Source organism: Pyrgilauda ruficollis, unplaced genomic scaffold (genome assembly GCF_017590135.1).
Source record: "Pyrgilauda ruficollis isolate IOZ18807 unplaced genomic scaffold, ASM1759013v1 scaffold19, whole genome shotgun sequence".
NCBI classification, from domain to species: domain Eukaryota; kingdom Metazoa; phylum Chordata; class Aves; order Passeriformes; family Passeridae; genus Pyrgilauda; species Pyrgilauda ruficollis.
This window is the reverse complement of record NW_024518095.1, coordinates 9957227-9980820: the sequence shown is the minus strand read 5'-3', so window position 1 is coordinate 9980820 and position 23594 is coordinate 9957227. Positions and strand designations below refer to the sequence as shown.

The following is a 23594-nucleotide window of genomic DNA, read 5'->3' as shown; positions in this document are numbered from 1 at the left end:
GGTGAGATGGAGGGGATGTTTCACTGCAGAACAGGAGTGTATATAAGAAATGTTTGCCAAGCTCAGAGCATGCTGGTAACAAGTAAACAGACATTGGGCAGGAATTTGGATGTTGTCCTGAATTTCCTCAGCAATTAATATGTTATTATGTGCTCTATTTTATTTTCCAGCCCTTGAAAATTGCCACTTCAGAAAAGATTATGGCTCAGATAAACTTGAATTCAGAATGTTAATAAGGTTGGATAATTTGTTTAATCTCTAGAAGAAATTATGAAAATCTCAAGCAGCTTGCAACCCTTTACAAAGGAGGCAGCTTTGAAGTGCCCAACCCCAAAAGGCACTTCATTTCCTTGTGATTTTAAGAATGAATCATGGGTTTTACTCTAAATTAAAAAATGAAGTATTTTTTTCCATGGAAAAGGAGACCAAGATCATCGTACCCAATCCTGGTGGTAATTTTACCTCTAGGGAAGAATCTCATTCCAGAATATATAAAAAACAATATCTTAAGGCTTAAGGACCCTTATCATTACGCCAGTTTAAAACATAGCTAATAAAATGAACTGTATTTCTAGGATTTAAGAATATCCTGAAGATTTTTTTTTCCTTTGTAAGAAAAGAGAAAAGTGTTGTTCTAAAAATGTTTGCAAGCTATTAAGCTGTTCTCCCTTGTGGCAGAGGAAAACATGCAGCGTGATACTTAAACTATTCGGGACTTTATCCCTGAAAGCTCTCCAGCACAGACAACCTTATTGAGATGCAAACATCTGACAGTCAGCATTTTTGTATTGGGCACTTAAGCCCAACCTCACTCACCACAACATAACTTCTGTTAATTTATAACAGACTATAAAGCAAACAAAGCCTTTTTGGCACAAAAAACCAAAGGGGGGAAAAAAAAACCAAACCAAAAACCAACAAAAGAAACCAAACAAACCCCACACCCCCCCCAAATCTCGCAATGTTTTTTACAGTAGAGAGTGAAAAAAACAAATCCAACAGCAGTGGTAGATGCAGCTAAAGCCTGGACATATCAGCTCCTACACATAAGAAAGGTGGGCACAGAGACATGAAGCAGGGCAGGCACATCTAAGCCTCACTAGCTGCTACAGACTGCCACAGAGAGAGGAGCTCAAGGGGCAGCTGGCATCACCTGGGTAACAGAGAACCGAGGTGTCCTAAGAACTAAAATACATTGTTATGTTTCTCAATATACACCACATGCTGTAAGTAACAACTTTCTAATACGACTTTTTTGCTAGTATTTGGCCAGCTGCCCTGCTCATGGTGTGTAATAATGAGGGTGAAATACTGTTATTGTCACAGTTACATGATTCTCTCAAGCAAAGCTCTTCATTGTAAACATGGAAAAAGATTACATGATAGGAGAGACAAGAACTCATATCAGAAATCCTTTTTCTAGATTATATTTTCTAGAAATACAACTGAGTACTCATCTAATTTAAAAACTGTACAGATAAGAGTGCAGGTAAGAATTTTTTCTGCGGGAGAGTGCTTAGTCAAAACTTCTATTAGGACCAACTTCGCTTATTTCATACTGCTGAGTAGTAAAGAGTAGCACTAGTGCAGAACTATGTTTTTACCATCTATTTTTCTGCCTATTTACAGCTTTCCAACCCAACACTCAACAACTAGCTGGATTTGTTTGGGGATTTTCCCTTGGCCAGAAAGACAAGAGGTTTCGTCTGCAGTAATGAAACTGCACCTTAATTCCACATATATGAACATTTAAATGCCCCTTCAAAACCAACCACCCCACCAGAAACACCCGTAAATCCAAACCAGAGCAGAAATCAGATATGAGTTCAGTGAAAAGTCCAAGTAAATGAATGATCACCAGAAGGGCAGAGAAGGTTGGCAGGGTGAGACTGTGCCCACTGCTGTGAAAGAGAACGAGGGAGAGGCTTGTTTAAGGCACAAGTGGCTACATGGACTAATCCTGTTATTTACATTGTGCAGACAGCCTAGCAGCAGATATTTGGAGCTGCATTTTGCTAGATATTTTTTATCCCTAACACCTATATATATATATATATATTTCTGTAAAAAAAACCCCAAAAATCTTTGCAAAGTTTATATTCTGAAGTACTACTGAATTTTATTAACCAGGTGGACAAATTCAGGACTGAATCTGAAAAGAGGAGAAAAGGTGATCATGTGCTCTCAGCTAGGTAAGCCCAGGCTATATGGATGTCCTCTGACTGATACAAGCTTTTATCTTGTCCTGAGCCAGCTGGAAAGGTGGCACCGATAGCACGGATAAGCAAGCCACAAGTCTATTGAAAGCTGTGATTTTCAAAAGTACCACGATCAATTTCCAGGGCGCTACTAAGACATAGTGAGTTTGGGCAAACAAAAAACCCCGAGTTTTCCGTGCAGGTTTACCCATCTTATCACCTCCACAAGCTGTTCAACAGATAGCACATGCTCCCACCACGGTCCCTGCACGTTCGTTTTTCCTAACATTTAATCCAGTCGGGCTTCCCCACTGAGGGCTGTTATTATTTATAAAACGAGACATCTGTCAAGTCTTTGCAGCATGACTGGCGGAAACCCCTTGGATCCTGGCTTCTTGTAACGTCAGGAAAACACAGGATCTTTCCCAACCTTCCGCCCGCGGGAGTGAACTTCCACCAGGCTAGCAGCAGCCTGCCCAGCACCGGGCGGCCCAGAGGAAGTCATTCTGCCGCGGGAGCCGCTGACCTCGGGCTCCTTCCCACCGTGCCCGACCCCGCCGCCCGGCGCAGCGGCGGCACGGCGCTTTGAGGCCAAGCCGGCGCTGCCGTCCCCGCTGACAGCGAAGCCGCGGGCTGGCCGCGCCGGGCTCCGCACGCGGCTCTCGGCCCGCCGGCGGGGACAGCGAACGGCGGTGCCGGGGAGCCGCCCCGCCCCAGGGCCGAGCCCGGCACCTGCCCCGCGGGAGGCGGCCGCACGTCGGGGCCCTTGGGCCGAGGCTTTGCGGCAGGTGCGGGGCGGGTTTGGCGAAGCCCCCGCGGAGGGTGTGACACCAGACCGCCTTCTCCGGCCCCTCCTGGCGTGGCTCCGGCAGCCCCCGCCCGCCGTCCGTTAAAGCCGCCGGGGAAGCGGAGTTTGGCCGAGGCCGGCGTCGTCCCGGCCCGGGCATCCCCTCTCCGCTCCTGCCGCTCGTCGGGAGCGCCGAGGTCCGTGCCCGCTCCCGCGCCGACGCTGCCCGGGGCAGGTGCCAGGGCACCGCTGCGGGCCGGCAGCCGAGGCGCTCGGGTCGCGGTGCGCACCGGGCCGGGCGGGGCCTCCCCGCCCTCACCCCATTGTCGGGGCCATCTCGGCAGTTTCCGCCCTGGCTTCGGCTGTGTCCGCGCCGGGATGGGGAAAGGGGAGGGAGCTTGGGAAGGCTCGGGGCCGCGCCGCTCCTTCCGGGACGGCGGGAGGCGGTGCCGCTCACCTGGTGCCGCTGGCGCTGTGCAGCGCCCGAGCCGCGGCCCCGCCGGGCGGGAGGTGAGCGCCGGCCGCGCTCGCCCCGCCCTGCTGCGCGCGGGAACGCGGCTCCCCGGGCAGGCAAGCGGGCGGCGGGGGGATGGCACCGGCTTCGGGGGATGGTACCCGATGGCCCGGGGCGAGGGACGGCGCTGCGCGGCCGTCGTGGCCGCAGCGGGCGGGCGGGCGGAGGAGGCGGGTACTGCCGGGCGGCCCCGCGCCGAGGGGTGAGGGGAGCCCCGGGGAGCCAGGGGCGCCGCGGTCCGAGCCGTGGGAGCCGAGCGTGCGAGGGCGGGTGGTGATGGAGACCCGTCCCCTGGGGCCGGGGGCTTCCCGGGGAGTTCGCGAGGCGGCGGGATGGGGATGGGCAGTGCGGCGGGACGGCTCACGTCCCCCCTTTGTTTCTCTCCAGGGTGTTTGTGCTTCTCCGAGCCTCTCTCCCCGCCCCCGGCTCTCCCGCCCCCGTCTCTCCCGCCCGACCCGCCGGGACCTCTCCTCTCCGGGCGGCAGCAGAGCCGCCTCGGGGCGGGAGGCGGCAGCGGTGCTGGTAGGGCGCTCTCGCCGTCCAGCCCGCCGGGAACATGGCGACTGGCGGCTACCGCAGCGCTGGGGGTAGCACCACGGACTTTCTGGAGGAATGGAAAGCCAAGCGGGAGAAGATGCGGGCGAAGCAAGCACCGCCGGCCCCGGGCGCACCGGGCGGGGGGGAGCCCCGTCCTGCGGGGGGCGGCCCCTCCGCCGAGCTGAACAACAACAACAACCTGCCCCCCGACCGCGCGGCGCCCCCCGCCGGCGGGGCGCTGAACTGCGTCAGCCTCGCCAGCGCCGCCCTGGGCCGCGGAGCCCCCGCCAAGGAGCCGCCGCCGCCTCTCGCCGGCAGCCGCGGGGCCGAGCTCGCCGCCGCACCGGGCTCCCCCGAGGGCGAGGAGAAGCTGGCCGCGAAGGGAAAGAGCTCGGGCCCCAGCGCCAGGAAGGGGAAGGGGCAGATCGAGAAGAGGAAGCTGAGGGAGAAGAGGAGGTCGACAGGTGTGGTGAACATCCCGGCCGCCGAGGTGAGCGGGGACGGGGGCGCGGCCGCAGCGGAGCCGCCGCTGGGGGCGCCGGGCGCAGCCCCGCCGTGCCCGGGCTCCCCGCGCGGGCCGGGGGCGAGGCGCGCTCCCTCCGCTGCGGGCAGCAGCGCCGGACGGACCGCGCGGGGGTCGGGGCAGGGCGGCATCCCAAGCGACCGACAGATGAGGTGTCATTTAGCCTGTATAAATTAGACCTGTCGTAACTTGCGGCTTTTTTTTTTTTTTTTTCCTGCCTTTTGTTTTTAGTAGCTTCTTGTCGACAGTGAGTAAGTTCAAACCTTTGGAGGATCAAACTGAGACACTGCCTGTTAAAGCATGGTCGAAACAATAGTAATGAGAGAAAATTGATTTATCAGGTTGGAATAGATGTTCAGGTGTAAATATTATTCAGTTTGGAACCCAGAAGAATTTTCTGCACTGGAAAAAATGTAGTGGTTTGAGGAGCATTTTTTTGAGGCAGAGGAAGATATTTTTATCAGCCAACACCACTGTCCTCTGCGGTTTGCTACTAGTATAACAATCTGGCATTGATTTGTAATACTCCTAGAGGAATTCAGAAGAATGATAACTAAGCTTTTAGCTTGTTTTGCAGTTAATAAGAAAGGCCACAGGAAACTTTGAACAGAGTTAGATTTCTGTCTACAGTTTTGAATCACCAGATTTTTGTAGGAAAAGAATTGTAGTTCTTCTGGTTATCATTATGGATTATTAGAGTAGGTCTAGAATATTAAAGGTCTTTGTTTCTGAAGCAGCAGGAGAAGATGAAATTGTGTTCTTTACACCTGAAGTTACTAACCCTTGCTTGTGACATCCTAGGCACTTTCGCAGCACACCCTTTCATGTGAGGTGGTCTTGGAAGGTTGAGAACTGAGTTTCAGGAACAGCAGAAATCTTTATAGCTGTGGTTTTTGAGAACAATCACTTGCATACTCTTTAGTTTGAGGTAAAGACTTTTGGCATAGGTCTTCATTATCATTGTTTTGTAAAGTGGTGAATACAAGTGAGTTATTTTAATTTTTCTTTTCAGGGTGTGCAAGCCTCATAGACTGTACCTTGTTTGTTTTATATGGACTCCCCCTTAAATACCTGCCCCTTGTGTCTTTTATAGGAACCTTAAAAGGCTGCATCTTTGCTTCTCTAAGTGAACTAGTCCTAGCCCAGTCAGTAGTGGTTTTGCACATTGCAGCAGGTGTTGTATGACGTGGTGTTTTGGGGGTCTCTGTTGTGTATCCTGTCCCTAGTTGTACTCTCTTTGGTTGGTTGGTTTTGAGCAGTGGATTTCTTTTTGCTCTTTGAGACTAATGTCCTAGCTGTTTCAACTAGTTTTTTGAACTGCTGTTCCTTTGGTAGTTTTCGGATGGTGTGGTTTGGTGAGTTTGGTTGTGGCTGGGGTTTCTGTTTGTTTGTTTTGTTATAGTGTTGCTCAAAGTGTCTCTTGCTTTCCAGGAAAGCACATTCCTTGCTTAGCAGCCATTAGAATCCTGTGTTTGAATTTGCTGCATTTTTAAGGGTATCTTTATTTATTAAGGGTAACGTATTTAGACCTTGAGAAACGAGTTCTCACCTGCTCCCTGAACTTTGCTGAGTGTCACCACATGTTGGTGCTTCTTGGAAACTTCTTGTACCTTTGTACTAATTGCTTCTATAAGTAGCAATTAAGCATTTCATCACATTTTTGGGGTCAAATTTTAATAACTGTAGGTAACTGTTGTACAAGATGTTATTGGGGAAGCTTGCTACTAATAAGTGTTGCATTTTTTACCAGTATATACTTAAGCAGAGCTATCGCTTTTCAGTATTTTGCCTTTCTTAAATGTTTTTATTCATTGCCACATGCATTCCTAAGAATTGTTTAGCTAGGGAGCACTAGATCATTCCTGGTAGTGAACAGCTTCAAAACCAGTCTCCAGTGTCAAATGTGAGTACCTACTTACCGGTTAATGCTTTGCAGACTATTTACTTGTCTTTCATACAGCTCTGTAGTCATGAGAAAATGTTTTAAAGTATTGATTCAAGCCGGTCACCTGAAGTTCTCAGACAAAAGAAGGCTGTGATGTAGATGATGGCTTGTTGGAGTAATCTGCAACACTCGAGTTTCTTGCTGTCTTTCTCACTCGATGCTAGGCATTGACATGCTGTGCAGTCAATACATAGTGACTTGTTAGTAGTACACTCTGAATTTTAATCACTTGTAGCTCTTTATGGTGTATGTTTTAAAATTACTTCTCAGGAGATGTTATTTTAGAGCTTTGCTGAGCATTCCATTGTCTTACTTTCCACGAAAATAATTTTTTGTAAGAATGAAGTAGTTATTTTATGCTAAATATCTCCCCTTTATGAGCATCATGGTACTGTGGTGGAGACCAATAAGATCCTCTGAAATGAAAATTGGTACCTGTTGAAAAAATGCACTCCTAGAAGATACAAAGTGCCTAAAAGCTTTTCTGCCCAAAACTGAATACAAAAATAGGTTTTTCCGCAAAGAAGTAGGATTTAATTTCATTTGCAATGCAGCTGGAGACTTTATTGATAGGTAAAGTGGCAGAATAAGAACAGTTTGTGTTGTCTAAGTTATCTTGAAATAGGTATGAAAAATGTTAGCAGATTACTTATTAGTGATTAATTTCTCTCCTGTTCAATGGGAAGGTAATAGGGCCAGTTCTTAAAGAGTTCAGTGTCTTAACTGTATTTTGTATAGATGTTGGTGGAGGACAGAAACCATAGTAGAAGCTGTGAAAACAGATGGTGACAGGTTGGAAGTGGACAATGCTTTGTATTTTGAGACCACCATTATAAAAGTAAAGGCTGTTTTTTTGCCCTCTCAGCACTAGTGCTTATCTAAGTAATGGTGACTTTTGAAAATGGCTTTGGAAATAGTGTTTTTCCTTTCAGCGCTCGTAGTTTCTTGAAAGTTGGATTTTTTCTAAATATTAAGTACTATGGGATTTGGGTTTTGTTGATTCATAACAATTCTTCAGGTTGTAAAAGGTAACTGAATTATATGCAATTACCATTATGTATGTTATCTTCCTTAAATATTAACTTTTATAACCATTTTTAATTATGTTTGGAATGTGTTTCTCAGTTTGCAGGTACTCAGTTGATGCAGGTGTTGTTTACTTGCAGCATTTTTCTCATTTACAGTTGTGCTAATGCCTGTTTAAGAAACACAGAGCTCCCATTATTCACTGACAGTGCTTTATGAGGATCCATATATAGGATAACAATTATGTTTTGTATTGTTACAATAATTATGTCCGGCTCCAAGCAAGACACACTGCACTGTTGAAACTGCAGCTTTATTTCTGCAACTTTACATTTGAGGATTATGCTGGTATAGCTGTGTGAGTAAGGATTTTGTTGGGTTTTTTTTGTTTTTTTTCGGGTTTTTTCTGAACTCCAAAAAGGAGAATAACAGATATTTTTGTGGTTACTTTTTAAAAAAGGTGTATATATAATCAAAATCTTGGTTCATTTAGGAAGGACAGTTGTATAGCTGGGTTTTATGTAACGTGAGCAGTATAGATAAAGTTTACATTTTTACTTAACCAGATGGAAGTCATCTAAGTTGGGAAGTGTTCTTTTGTTAATAACAGGGTGATGAATGATTTTAAAAGGTGTAAGGAACAGTGATTTGTGTATTTTGTACCTGAGGCTGCCAGACCTGAGACACAACAGTCTCCTGACCTGTTTTTTGTGGGAAATACTGGAATGAAAGGTAGAAGTGATTCAAATACGGACTCTGCAAAGGATGTTCAGCCAGTTTGTGTTCATCTCTTGTCTTATGAACAGCAGTAAAGATACAACTTTTTGCATCTCCACTGGTGGCTCCCTGTCAGGAGCGTGCCTGTGTGTTTAGAAGGCAGTGCATGTGTGATGCTTGGTAGGTGTTGTACTGAACAACAGCCTTGGAGGCAGGTAGAACTTGAGTGCTTTCTGTGGGGAAAGGGACTTCCTGCTACTAGAGAAGTCCAGTCTGCTCAGTTGAGACTAACAGAAAATTGCTGTGTTCCAGTTGGAAAAACATCAAGAAAATTTTAAGTGCTACATGTGTCAGGCATAGTAATTACTGTGTGTGTTGTAAAGAAATTGAAATCCTTCTCTGAATGGCTGGAAACTAGAGAGAGGAGTGGAATCCTGTACTAGCTGTTGAGCTCTTTTGATTAAGTTTGCCATCAGCATTGTCTTTCTTAGTGATTCCCTACCTGAGGATTAAAGTGTCTTCATGTTCTATCTTGAGATTAATGAGGTAGTGTCTTTCCATTGTCTAACATCAGCTGTGTTGTAAAACAACTTGTGTCTTTTTTGTGTGTGTTGAGGAAGAAAGAGCCTCAAAAAGTGGTTGTTCAGAGTACTAGAAAAAAACCCTGCATCTGACTGATATGCTTACCATTTGTGCAGATGTAGTAGTGTTACAGTGGAAGTCTGAAATATATTTATTTGATCTGGACAACCATTCATGATAGGTTAGGCCATTCTCCTGCTGGCTTTGTCTAGTGAACACATTTTACTAGGATTCCATTTATGGTTCTTCCTTCAGATGTGGCAGGGTAAATAGAAACATTTTCAGGTTCTGATAGAAGAACTGTATTAAGATTGTTTATATCCAGTTTGTTTTGCTTTTAATGCCTTTGTGAATTCCGATTTTGAACAAGTCTCCTGACAACACCTGTTCAGTGGGCACATTTTCTTACTTCCATCTTTTTTTAGCACACGATAAGCTTATCCTTACTTTTTTCAAGTTTTGTTTTGTTTAAGAATATGCTTTAATATCCTGACATAGCTAGGTACTAGAAGTTATTTGTCAAAAAAACCAATCACAACTAAGTTTTTAATAAACTTAAAAGTCTGGAAAACTTTTAATCCCAGAATCCATGTAGCAGATTCTAAATCACTGTGTGTGTTCCTTTCAAGCCTGCTGTGCCCATCTCGTTTCTTACCACTGGCAAGCCTGCGAGAAAACCAGGATTGTCTGTGATAAGCAATGGCACTACATGGCAAAATTTGATGGATTGTGTGCTTATGAGGCCCGTCAGCCATCCCCATGAGGTGCTGTCTACAGTGAGCTGCGCTTGAAACATTCCTACACTGATGCGCACAGCAAGAGGAACAAGGAAGAAGAGCTTCCTTAATCCCAGAGATGTGACATCATTGGTATGAGTGAAACCTGGTGGGATGAGTCCTGTGCCTGCTGTGTTACAATTACAGGCTCTTCAGGAGAGATCAGGCAGGGAAGGTGAGGTGAAGAGGTGACACAGGTAATAGAGAGGCTGAAATGCATGGAGCTTGGAGTTGGCCATGGCATAGGTGGGAGCTACGGAGTAAGGATTAAGGGACAAACTTCATTGTGGAAGTCTTCTATAGGCAACCCAGCCAGGATGACAGCGCTGATGAATTATCCTTTAAGGAGCTTAGGAATATCTATAAATCAGCCACCCTTGTTCTTAAGGGGGACCTCAGCTTGTCAGATGCTAACTGGGAGCATCACACAGCTGCTTCAAACAGGTCCAGAAGATTTCTAGAACACCTGGATGGTAACTTCTTGATATAGATGCTAGGGGAGTTTACTTGGAAAGGTGCCCTTCTTGATTTGTTGCCTTCATCAGAGTGGGGCCTGTGAGTGCAGTGGAGTGACTGGTGGCTGTCTTGGCCACAGTGACCATGAAGTGATGAAGTTTAAAATGGTTGTGAGGAGAGCAGACTTCAGGCTGCTCAGGGAACTGGTGAGTAAGGTCCCTTGGGAAGATGCTGTGGTCTAACAGTGCTGGTCACTTCAGTACCACCTTCTGCAAGTACAGGAGCAGGTAACTTGAAAATGTCGGAAGTCAAGCATGTGAGACAAAGAGCTAACTTGTCTGAGCAGGGATCTTCTGCAGCTAAGGCAAAAAAGAAAATGTATGTCCAGTGGAAGTAATGTTCATGGACATGAGAAGATTACACAGATGCTGTTTCATCTCTGTGGGGACAAAATTTGTGTAGCTAAAGCTCAGTCAAAATTCAAGCTGGCCAGAAATGTGGGAGACTGTAGAAAGGGCTTTTTGAAATATGTTAATAGCAAAGGGCAGTGCATAAATAATATGTGTGATGAAGATGGTCACCTCACAAACTGGAACACAGAGCAGAGACATTTAATCGTTTCTTCACTTCAGTCTTCAACACTGATGGTGGCCTCTTGGAGTCCCAGAGCCCTGAGCTGGAGAACCATGACTGTGAGAATGGGATTTACTGGGAGTTTATCAATCTTGTGCAGGATTTGCTTCTCCAGCTGAATCCCTCGAAGTCTGAGACCTGATGGAGTTCATCTAAGGGTACTCAAAGAGCTGGCTGATATCATCACAAGACCTCTCTCAATGATTCTTGAATGGTCTCAGGAATCTGAAAAGGTCCCAATCAACTGGAACTCGAAAAATCCAGAAGGGCCAGAAGGATGCTTCTGGTAACCACAGGTCTCTCAGTTTCACTTCAGTTTCTGGTAAAATTATGGAGAGGATTATGTTGGGAGTTATTGAGAAACACCTGACGGACAGTTCAGTCATGGGTCACAGCCAGCGCAAGTTGATGAGGGACAAGTCCTGCTTGTCAAACTTAATTTCCTTTTATGACAAGGTGACTCTCCAGCTGATCAGTGGATGCCAGTTATGATCTTTTTGGATTTCAGTAAAGCTTTTGATAATGTCTGTCACAGTATCCCTCTGGACAAAATGTCCAACGCACAGCTGGAAAAACACGTCGCGCTGTGGGTGAGCAACTGTGAGCAAAGGGTTGTGGTGAATGGAGTTACTTTAGGCTGGTGACCTGTCACTCATGGGGCTCTGCAGGGCTCCATCCTTGGAGCTCTTCTGTGCTCTTCAACATCTTTGTAAATAGCTTGGACACAGGACTGGAAGGAATGCTAAGTAAGTTTGCCGATGACACTTAAGTTGGGAGGAGCTGTTGATTGCCATGAAGGCAGAGGGACTTCGACAAATAAAAGGGCTGGGCAACCACCAGCCCTATGAAGTTTAAAAATGACAAGTGCTGGATTCTGCACCTGGCATGGGGCATCCCTGGATATATGGACAAACTGGGGAGTGTCACACTGGAGAGCAGCCCTGTGGAAAAGGACCTGTGGGTCCTGGTTGAGGGCAGATTGGAATGGCCACTGCTGATTAGTTCTATACAAGTTTGTACTGAGATCTTAAAACTATATCCACTTTACACTTTTTACATATATGTAAACTCATGTATGGTTTTCTCTGCAACTTTTTTCCTCCAAGGCTGGAGTTGTGTATTTAAATAATTTCATTTGAAAGACTAAGTGGATGACTTATTTTTTGTGCTACACAAGGTCATGGGAAATTAAAATAAAAACCACAACCCTGATGTTTTATTTCAGGATTTGACATTATTTGATCTGCTTGCATGTTGCTATGAAGAATTGAATGGAGCATTTAGGTCTCTCTTACTCCAGGACTGAAAATCTTACATTCAACTCTGTTGTGTAGTCTTATCATGTAATTATCACATCATCTTAGATGGTAGCTGTGTTTGAACATCATCCTGAGTGAAGGTAAGCTTAAAATAATAAATTAACCAAAAAAACCCCTCAGAGAAACAAAAGTAATGACATGCCATCTGCAATTTTTACCCATCTTAATTCTTAACTGTTATTCACCTACAAACAAACAAACAACAACAACAAAAAAAGTGCTAGGTATGCGCTTCACACAGTGTTTTATGCAGTATTTAATTGATTTTCTTGATCTGAAACCTAAGTAAGTGACTGGTGTTTTGAATCTTTTAAGTCAGAAGCTTTTTAATAGGTGAGAGACTTGTGGAAGCATAGTCCAGTGCAGTGCTGGGTGTTTTCTTTGTGTAGGTGTTGAATCTAAGTGTAATTAAGGCTAAAAGGAACCTCAGGAGGTCTTTAATTCAACCTTGTTGCATCCGGTCAGATCTTGAAAATTTCCAAGGATGAAGTCTTCACAGCTTCTTTGGGCAATGCTACCAGGACATGACTGTCCCTGAAATGACAGTGTTTTCCTTTCTTTTGGTCTGTCCTTTACATTTACATCCATTGTCTCCTGCCATGCACTGCTACAAAGAGCCTAGGTCTGTACTTGGTGTCTGCCTGAGACAGTTGGAAAAAAGATGGATTTTGGAAGAGCAACAACCTAGATGGACAGAAATAGGTGTTATAGCAAGATTTGAGGTACAAAGGCAGGATAGCTGAGCAAAATGCATGCAACACTCAAATGTGGAAAAGGCATTGTGAAATAACAGCGATTGTATGTGTGGTGTCTGAGCCACTTACATCTGGGGGGTGTATGAGAGACCATAGCGGTAGGCAGAAGCCAAGGAAGCAGTAATGGGGAATTCCCCTCTCTCATTGTTCCTCCTCAGCACTTTCTGATCCTGCTACTTATTTTTGAGAATTATAGGAACTTGTTCATGTCCTACTTGTCCACTGCAGTTACTGGTACATATTTCATGAACTGTTTTCTGTGCAATATGCAGTTTAGTGTTTGTAGGATCATGGGATTTCATCTGAAACCTTCACTCATCTGGATTGGTCTCTTCCCACTGTATGCTGTTTGTAGAGCTCTTTAGCCTAATTTTTCCTCTCTGTGCACCAATAAAATAAAACTAAGTGTATTGTGTCTGACTAAAGAGCCACCTTGCTCAGTGTCCTGCTCCTACCATGGCCATAATCAGACACATAGGAAAAAGTCTGCAGAAATGTCTGGTGTTTCCTGTGAGATAGTTTTCTAGCCAATTGGCAGTTTTCATCTCAAAGACTTACAACTGTATAAAAATTGCTGAATAGACAGAAATTAACATGAATTTATGTGCAAAATACTTGTTCAGTCTCCTCGTCAACTTGTGTAAACTGTTAGCAAACAAAATGTCAGTTGACAGTGAGGCCCACATTTTAGGAACTCTCCTAGGTGATGAGATACCTCTCTATGATCATTTCCTTCTCTTCCCTGCAGAAACGCAATGTGGTATCTGTAAGCCTCATGTCATGATCCCTGTTCACCAGTTACTGTGTATAGTCTGGAAGATTATTGAGCTTCTGAAAGATGACCTTTTTTGCAGCGTTTAGGAGCTAATTAATATTCTGGTGCTCTGACAGATTATTAAACAAAGTAAACATCAGAAAAGTCCTAAACCAATAATATAGGGTGAGCGGCCATTTGAAAAGAGCTGTAGGAACTCTTAGTCTGCTCTTAGAACAAATTTAATCTGAATATCACCGAAATGCAATGAACAGAGTAATCAGTGATACAAAGTATAATTTCAGTTTCTTCCATATCTGCATTTTGTCTTTGCAGATTGAACTAGGAATTATTATTAATACTGATCAATTAATCAGTGCTTTGCCCAGCCAGAGCCTTTGCCTTATTAGCCTTAGTTGTTTGAAGTTTGGCAGCGGTTGTGCTTGTAGTCTGTGTCCCACACTGTTAATCACAGATTGAGATGGAGTGTGTGTATTTTGTATTCGTGGCAATGAGGCTTATTAAAAGTTATAGACTTAATCCAGTCTGAAATAGGAGCATGACTTCATGTTTTCAAGTCTGATAGCAGGGCTCATACTAATCTCTGGTCAGAAAACAGTACTTAGCAGCACCTTACTCATACCTCTGTTAACTGTTTGTCTTGTGTGATACACATTCTTCACAATGTAGGAAAACAGCCTGGAACCCAGCAAAGATTCCATGCACGACTGCTCTGTTCTTTGTACTGGTTTAGTAGCTATTATCTTTTCACAGGTACTATGTAATGATTTGTGTTTTTTTCCTGAAGCTGGTAGCTGTTACAGGTGCCTTTAGAACGCAAAGTCAAAAGGCTATCTTTGTTTGTAGTTTGTTTTCTTTTGAGGGGTAGTTTTGAGTAAAGATCTAGGTATTTTGGAATGTGGAAATTGGAGTGGAACATGGAAGTACATGATCCTGTAGAAAATTATTGTTTAAACCTGTGCTAAATGAGTTGTTTAACATCTGTCTGTTATTTAGGTTACCATTTTTTCCTTTCTATAAAAGCTCTGAGGTCCTTTTGTAAAAAGTTCTCTTTAAATTAATGCACTAACTCCAAGACAAAAGATTTTGTGTGTTTGTGTCTGTAATGTGGTGTTTCAAAGGACGATTGTATGACACTGTCATTTCAATTAGACAGAAGCTAAAAACATCTGCAAAATGATGAGAAATGCTGAAAGATTTAAAAACTGAATGTAGAGACATTTGACAGAGCAGTCCTTTGTTTTTATTCTTTTAGAAAAATAGCAGAAGGTAAGATGAATTTAGATAGTCCACATTATTTTTTTTTTTGTATTTTAAATTACATTCATTTATGCTGTATTGTGCTGAGAAGAGGTAAAGGCTGTGTTTGGAGCTTAAATTATTTGTTAATGATTTGTCATTGTTTTTCAAGATGTTTGAGCCTAGGAAATGGTCACATTTCTTTCACAAAGGTAGTAAAGACTGTAGGAATGTCAGAAATGTAGTAGTTTTTCAGATGCGGAATTCTACAGCTGAATGTTTAAGAAGCATATATTTGGTGTGTTAAGTACTCTGATAAAGCATTCCAATGAAGTATATTGGAACTGGGCACTTTGAGCATTCTTAACAATTAAATTAGGGACCCGCACTTGACAACCAAATATTTAGGTACCTGCATTCAGACACTTCTGAATGGCATAGCTCGAATTTTGTTGGTCCTAACCCATCTGTCAGAGAATTTCCTATTCAGCCTATTTATCTACTCTTTTGATCTATTACTAATAGAATTGAAAAAGGACAAAGTCTATAGTACTTCTTAGTGGCTAGAAAGACATAGAAACCCCAAAGGTAATTTTGTGAAAATAGAAATGAGCTAAAAATTAACAAGACTTGTACAGTGAGTGCACATAAGGATACCTTGTGTTCTCTTGAAGATGATGTGCATTGTAATTACGTTATGTGAAATACTGCACCTCAGGCAGTTGAATTCCACAGCAAAATATAGGAGTTATTTTTAGCCTGAGGCAGAAACTGAGGAGCATCTCCTTATCTAACAATCTTCTTTAGTCTAAAACATAAATGGGTGTTTTAATAGATCCCATTTGTGTGCTTGCTTCTTCCTTTCATTTAAAAAAAATTCGGGCTTGTCAGATGTCAAATCAGTTTTTGTCAAAGTTACCCAGAGGCTATTTGAATGCAGGTGTTGCTGCGGAGCTCAGTACAAAACATCATTTCTTATAGCATATTACATTTTTTGTGAGATACATTTATGAGATGCAAGAATGTTTCAGAATCCAACCAAGTATTGGGAAATATTGATGTATTTTTGCATGCATGATGTATTCATAGCTGCCATTCTGCTTCCCTTTTTTTATTTTCCATAGTTTTTTTTTTTGTGGTCTATTTATTTAGAATGATCTGGACGTTGTTGGCATGTTTTTATGTTCTAAAGCCTTCATCCCTTACTGCTGGCATGAGCAGAGAGACCAGAATGAGATCTGAAGCCTGGATTACCTACATTGTGCAAGCTATCAGTTAATATCTATTCTATTATGATAAGTGTAAGCATCCCTACAGCCTTGTATTTAGGTGCTACAGCTTATTAATTTAGGTTGAGAATAGCTGTTCTGAGATCCTCCTTGGATCAGTGCAGAAGGACCAGGACGGTGCTTGGCCGCTGCTGAGCTTGTGGTTAATAAAGCATGCTGACCTTACATGACTCCATATGGAAATAATGCAAAATGTGGCTATGCAAATGTGAGAAACTGATGTTCAAACTGACTCTCAGGTATTTGGATGTCAGTGTTGCTTCACACTTGGAGTGTTTGGTGGGCGTGCCACTACATCGCATAAGTACAGTTGTTTGTGAAGGAGTGCGGATTGTGCACCTGGTGCATGGGCTTGAGGTCTGTCTATCAGATCTCAGTTTGGAAGGAGCAATATTAAAAAGAATAGCTTTTGTAACACTTTGGCAGAATGGAATGGTTTATGTACCTTCAAAATATACCTGTAAAAATCTTTCTTTAAATATGCTTGGATTTTTTAGCCTAAGGCAAAAACTGGGAGCAATTTTATGGATTTACTAAAGTCATAGTAAATAACAAAAAAAGGCTAAACTGAAGGATAAATTTAAGATGTGTCTATCCTGTAATATGTTACAGGACTTCAACAAAGATGGCAAATGTCCTGATATTTAAAAAAACAGATGATAAGGAAAGGTAGCTAACTACAGATATAGTTTAGAAGAGATAATTTCGTTGGTGTGTCTGGAGAGAATTGATGAACATGATAAATAAAAAGCAGCTCACTAAACAGAGGTGATTTTCTCTTGTGCTGTTGATTGGTTTATTTTTATCTTCTGTTTTAATTATTTGGTCTCTTGAATGCATGTTATATCCAGTGCTTATACTTGCATATAAATGGTATTTATAAAGCCTTTTGCATTTCTTCATAGTCCGGAGACCGAGATAAACTTTTTTGAAGAATACTGGGGAAAACCAGGCAGGGTTGCATAAGTTTTAACTGTTTTAAACCTGCAGTGTCTGTATGGCTGTATTTTCCCTTCATTTTCCACAGCACCCCCAAAATGAGTATGGGATAGATAAAACTTTTATTGGAAAAAAGAGGTGAGCACATGACAAAGAGAAAGTAGAGCAGCAGGATTTGAGTGTCAGAAGGGAGAAAGAAAAGTATGTTCCAGTCAAGGTGTATATTCCGTGTTTTTAATTTTAGGTTCTGAAGTGGAAGGTATGTTACAGCCATTCTTAAAAAACAGGTGACCAAAATTTTTGTTCATATCAATATGTATGAATCTAAGCTTAAATATGAAAATCAGTTTGTTTGCATTTATATGAGCCAGTATTTAAAATTACAATTTTAAGTACACCTCTTGATTTCCCTATGAAATTGAATTGGCAGCATTTTTGCAACCTATCAGGGTAGAGATCTAAATCTGAGACAAAAGCTAAAAAGTCTTTTTTTGTTTGTTACAGTCATTGGTTCTGCATAGCAGGACTCCTCTGGAAGCTTGGAGGGACTGTGTGAACTAGGATCTGTGGCTGGACTAGTATTTGGTCTGTATCAAAAGTTAGCAATAAGGAAGTAAGGCCTCTAAAATATTTTTCCACAGTTTTAAGTGGATTTTTTTTTCATTATTGTCTATTCCTATTCAACTTAAAGAATTAAGAGTTTTCTGTCTTTTGTGCAGGGATGGTTCTTCTGCTTGGACCCTGTTTATTAGGAAGCTGCACTAATTAATCATGAATGAATTCCCCTAAAATATGGCTATGTACTGCTATAAAAGGGTTTCCATTAGGGAATACAGGTGCTGCCTTATATCTGGAACTCAGCCTGGACCATATTTTTCTGGTTGTCTTTGTGTGCATGAGCTATTTGCAGGCCAGCGCTCTGTGAACTTTATCGATGATGGGATGTAAGAAGTGAGCTCAGAGGGACTGGTGCTGGCTTGGGGCACCAAGTACACTGAATGGGATCTGTGACTGTGTGCTGGGTGAGGTGGGAAGCTGCCTGTCCAGACAAAGAAGCTTGGAAAGTGCAGTGATAGGTCACAGGTGTTTGTGCCTGGGGATAGCCACCAGACTCTGAATTGAACTTTGATCTGGGTTCTAACTGAAGTGAGTGCAGTTGGTTTCCTTTGAATTGGAAAAAAAAAAAGCCAGTCTTGGCTTTGAATCAGCTACAAGTCCAGGGAAGGACATGTTTTCTCTTTGATAGGCAGCCCTTCCAAAGAGGACTGTAAATAATGTGTTCTGTCTGCTCCCTTTTTTTTTTTTACGTATAGAGACAGCTTGTTTGAAAACAAGGGTTTTGCAGTTTACTTGGCTTGTAGTTATGGAAATACATTCCTTGAAATATTTTACTTTTGAGGAAATTATGAATTTTCTAGTCAGTGTTTTCTTGTGTTAGCAGCTGCTGGTACAAATTGATTTGAAGGGCAGAATTGTAACTGAAAATGAAAATTTCATGAGAACAGAAGAAAAGTAATCACTTTATTTTCTCACTTTTTTACTTCTAAGAACATGACTAAAATTTTAGGTGGCATACCTCATGTCTGTAAGAGGACATTCCCTTTATTGGTTGTAGCCACAGGTTTTATTTAACAAGAACAGTCTCACAGTGGCATGTTCAGTCATGCCTTAACTGTATGACAAACAAAATGCCCGAAGCACATAGAGATAACAGCAAATGGGGACTGTATTCTAGCAAAGAGACACCACTCATTAAACAATCCTGTTCATCCCTGGTATTCCAACCCTTTCTTTTCTTTCTTCCCTCAAAATTCTGGCACTGCCAGTATCTGGTGATAGTATACTCCAGCAATTAAGAGGTGAAAGGATGTGAAGCCTGTATGCCTGACAAGTTCATTTAAGGTAAAAACATGTTACACCAATACAACATTTCCTATTGATCACTGAGAGTATTTAATTTGTAGCAAATCTTTTTTCCCAAAGTACAACAATGAAAAACCTTACTTAAAGTGCACCCATTTGAAGTGTAGCTAGCAATCTTCAAAAGTCCTTTTGTGTGTATGTGTATAATGACGGAAAGCAGGAGGGTGGATAAAAGCTAGAATAATCTTTATGGTTTCGTTTCAAAACTTCATCTTAAAGATGAAAATAAAGAAGGGTATAGGTACTGGTGTTTGAGCCAATGTTTGGCTTCGTTTAGAGCAAGCAGGTAGATTTTCTATTTTCTAAGTACCTAGTTGCTTTATTTCTGATCTGTTCTGTAGTCTGATCCTCCATACAAATCTTAGTAATTTGTTTCTGACTAATATTTTAATAGCCTGTTAGGTATCATGTCCACTTCTGTAATCAGTGTATGATCTATTGTTGCTCATTCTTTAGTGTAATATCCAATTTAATGAAATGAGACTGATTGTTTTTGGTAGGTGTGGTAGTTTTTTAATTCTTAATTTTACCAAAACTCCAGGGTGTCTGCTTCTAGAGATTTATTTCTTACTTATTTCTTCATGTCTTCATTCTCAGTACAAGTTTGTAATGTTTATGCAAAAGTCTGTGCTTGTAGGGAAATTTTTATTAAATTATCTTTAGAAGCTTTAATGGATTGTTGTTTTTAAAGATTGTGTGCTGGAAACTTTAAAATGAAACATCCTTTCAGGCTGTGAATGCATTTTGCATGCCTTGGACTTTTTTTGTGTCTCCAGGTATGTCTGAGGTAGAGCAAAGGTCAAATGTTAACCATCTCCTCAAGTTACGTTTCAGATTAAGAAGACATGAATGTCAGGAATTTGCAGGATTGAGTTTAGTGAGGCCAGTAATGTCAAAGTATTAGTTGAAAAAGTGAGGAGGGGAAGAAGGGAATGTGGCAAGAGGGTGGGGGTATTTTGCAGATACTTAAATGTACTTCACCCAGGGCAGACGATGTGCTACATGGGATCTCAGAACTGGTGGTGTTGGGATGAAAAAGTGTGTTGTGTGTATTTTACTTTTAAATTAAAAATTAGCTTTACTAGCTAGGGAATGGTTTGGCTCTGAAAAAAATTAGCATTTGCTGCTGCTTGGATTTTTTTTGGTTTTTTTTTCTTACTTCTTGTCAAATGTTTTGACACCTTTGAAAGTCTGTGCAAGTATGATCATGGATGTTTAGATTTTTGGTGGTTTTTTTTTTTAATTGGGAAGCTTTGCAAGAATGTGCTTATTTTCTGCTTAAATGCATTTGCTGCTTATAATTTAAATGAGTTCATAGATGAGTGCCTTTTACTTTCAAGATCAATCCTCTTCAAAAGATGGAGCTGTCCTTGAAAGGTGGATTTGTAAAAAGGCATTTATCTCCAGAAAGCTCTTTTTATTGTTCGGAGGATAATCCTGTACTCTAAATATTTAATATAGTAGTCAGAGTGTTTTGCACACAGTTGGATTGAATTAGTTGATTTTTAGGGAGTGTTGAACTTGAAGATGATGGTTGAGTCAGTTCTTGTTGAAATAAAAGTAGATATCTGCTGTTGTAATCAACTGACCCAGGACCTGAAGAACTTGCCAGGAATTCAGTCCATACAGTCATGTTACATTTAAACTTGCTACTGTGTTGGAGGAGTTCACTTGTTGTGGGTATGTCACAATGCGACAGCGCCAAAACCTGAACGAAAAATACCAAGAGGGAACAATTTCCACTCAACTGTTTTAAAGTATTTGGAAAGAGAACCGCAGAGCTAAGTGAAGACTTGTGAATTTTTGATTTAAGCTTTAGTGCCTTTTGTTACAAGATACTTGAATGGGCCTGTAATGAGGCAGAAGGAATTGTTTTGGCTGCTTACCCATTTCAGACGTTTGGCAGCTGCCTGTTTAGTCCCCATAAAAAGTCCTTTGATTGTCTTTTCTTGACAGTAAATAGTAAGAGAAAAAGGTGTGAAGCTTATACACTGCAAATCTCTGTGCTGTATCTGCTGGTAGAGTACTGTACCAGAAATGTGCACATCACTTCCAGATGTTAATGTCTGGTAGAAGGACTAAGTGTAGTTTGTTTTGAGAACTGAATAAAATTAAAATACACTCAAGGGTGTGCTTTTCTTACTTGAGCTTAATTTGAAGGCAGCCTTAATTTCCAAGTCAAACTTTACTGGTTTTATTTTATGCTGCTATGAATTGGTCAGAAAATTTCATTATTTTTGTCTTTGGTTCCTGCTTTTGCTTAAATATCAATTTCCAGCATGGTCTTTGTCAATACAGTCACTGCTTACTATACTTATTGGCTGGAAGTTTACTTGTTTTCATCAAATAGTCCTTTCATATTGAAGGGGGAGGGTTAGGGAATCCTCTTGAGAAGGTACTTTATAATGCAGTCAAAAGCTATACCTGTTTATCTCTTCTCATGCAGCAATAGACATGGAATAGGATTTGCAGTCTCTATGTGACTGTGTTGGTTTTCCAACTTCTGTCTCTATGTTGGTTTTCCTCTGCAACTTTGAATCCATGAGTCCCATTTCTTCTTTTCCTTGCATCTGAGAAAGTTACTGCTCTCAGTAATGATAAAGCTACAAATTCCATAATGAAAAGCCAATAAAAGAAGCAATCCAACTGTTATGCAGCAGAAGGAAATGCAGTGTAAGTGAATGCACCGAGAGAAAGGAGCAGAAAATAATTCATGGAAGGGAGAGAGATTTCTGATCATGGCAATTTTGATTTGATTTCAGTGAACTAGAAGATGACAAATCCATTGGAAGCTGACCTTTATTGGATTTGGTGCATTTGGAAGACGTTTGCTCAATATCTAGTCTTTATCATATAGTGTGTGATATGAGTTGTGACTTTACACGACTTTATCTGTTTGTATAGCCAGTAGAGTAAGAGTTGGAACAGTGAAGCAGTAAAGGTACGTTTGGATAGGGCTGCTCACTTTTTGGGTGTGGTAAACTTTAGCAAATGTTACAGGAAGAAGTGTACTTCTATCCAGAAAAATGTGTGCATTTTAAGCAGTCCATCTTTCTTCATTCCCTTAATGAATAATAGAGAATCAGTTGCCTGTTTCAAAACCATAAGCTTTGGCTTTTAAAAGATTTTCCTTTGCATATTGAGGAGAACTTTTCAAATGCGTCTGATTACTTGTATGAATGGACTTTTTTTTTCCCAAATTGTTTGCTTCTGCACATTTTTTTTAGATGCATCTTTGGACTTGTGCTTGAATGCTTCTTTATGCAGAGCTTTGAATTACAGAACATTTTGCCTGAATCATCTCAAAAAGGCAGTATTGATCTCATTGTTGCCCAAATGTAAGAAAAGTAAAAGCTAAGTGGACCCTGAGATTTCCACTTTGGAGGGAAGTGGGTGACAGGACATGAAAGATAAATCAAGCAGCCCTGCTGGCTCTGTAAATGCATAGAAATGTTCATTGGAGGAGGCCTTTGGAAGTCTCAGAGCAGTTCTTTGAGCAGCCCTGGATCAGGTCAGCCTTGTCTTATTGAGGCTTGAAAACCTTTAAGGATGGTCTCTCCGACTGTCTCTCTGAGTAACCTGACCCAGTGCTGTGCTCTCTTACTGAAATATTGTTCCTAGTGTCCAGTTGATGCATTTTGTACCCTTTGCTTTATCATCTGCTGCTTCTGAGAACATCCATCATCTTTGTAACTAACCTCCCGACAGTTCGAGGTTGCTATTGAATTGCTCCTTGACTTCCTCTTTAGCAGGCTGAACAAACCCTTCTTCATGTGCTCTTCCTCTAAAAACCATCTCCAGTCTCATTTCCTGCTGTTTACTTCATTTCCTATTTTCAGAAATTACTCTGATTTTTTACTTTAATCATGTTTAAATTAGAGTAAAGGGAGTATAAAGCATTGCTTATTGTTTTTATTGGTTTTCTTAGTCCTTGTTGTGAGTTGAAGCATGTCTGAGAAAAGTGTCTTTTTGTTGGTTTTCCTTGCTGGAGTTACTGTTCAGCAGACATATCAGAGAGACTTTTTTATTAAGGAATAAGAAACAAAGAAAGAATTACCTATTTCTCGAGGTAACTTCCTCAGAAGCTAGTAAAAGTTTACATTTTTCTCAGATCCTTTTCTTTCCAGATGTTTCAGGGGCCTGGGGACCGTAATTCAACTGTTCTTTCAAAAAAAGGAAATCAATATGAATCCACAAATTATATGTCCAATGCAGTAACTTTAAGTAGGAAATATTTTTTATGTTGTTCCTCATTCTTTAAACTGAAGCATTTTAGTTGCAATCAGAAGTATTTCTAGTAACAAAAATACTCAGTGCTGATTTGGATAGATATGTATTCTCATTTATAGTATTTTAATGAATTCTGATATTGCTTGCAAGAGCCATCTAGGAGACTCATAATCTTGGTGAATTATGGAATGCACATAGAAATGTGTCTGTTACCCAGTTACATGTAGTTTAAATTTGAATGTGAAAACAGCATTAAATGTTTATTCTGACTAGTAGAAAAATTTAATAACTTTTCAAATCAATCCCGGTATCTTAATAATCTGATAGCGCTTGTTTTTATAAAAGCTAAGTGCCACCTTTGTGCTGATAGAAAAGTACTTACTCCATTATTGTAAGAATAATATATGTTCTTTTAAAAAGTTTTAAGATAT

At 41.6% G+C, this 23594-nt stretch overlaps 1 protein-coding gene across 1 annotated transcript in view; it reads left to right on the top strand.

The window, feature by feature from the left end:
• The first annotated feature begins 3433 nt into the window (after positions 1–3433).
• PAWR (pro-apoptotic WT1 regulator) overlaps positions 3434–23594 on the top strand; it is a 72353-nt gene continuing 52192 nt past the window's right edge. Inside the window, exons 1-2 of the mRNA XM_041465610.1 lie at positions 3434–3495; positions 3887–4526. Of these exons, the coding sequence (XP_041321544.1) occupies positions 4056–4526 (471 nt within the window). The 5' untranslated portion in view covers positions 3434–3495; positions 3887–4055. The remainder of the gene's footprint in view (positions 3496–3886; positions 4527–23594) is intronic.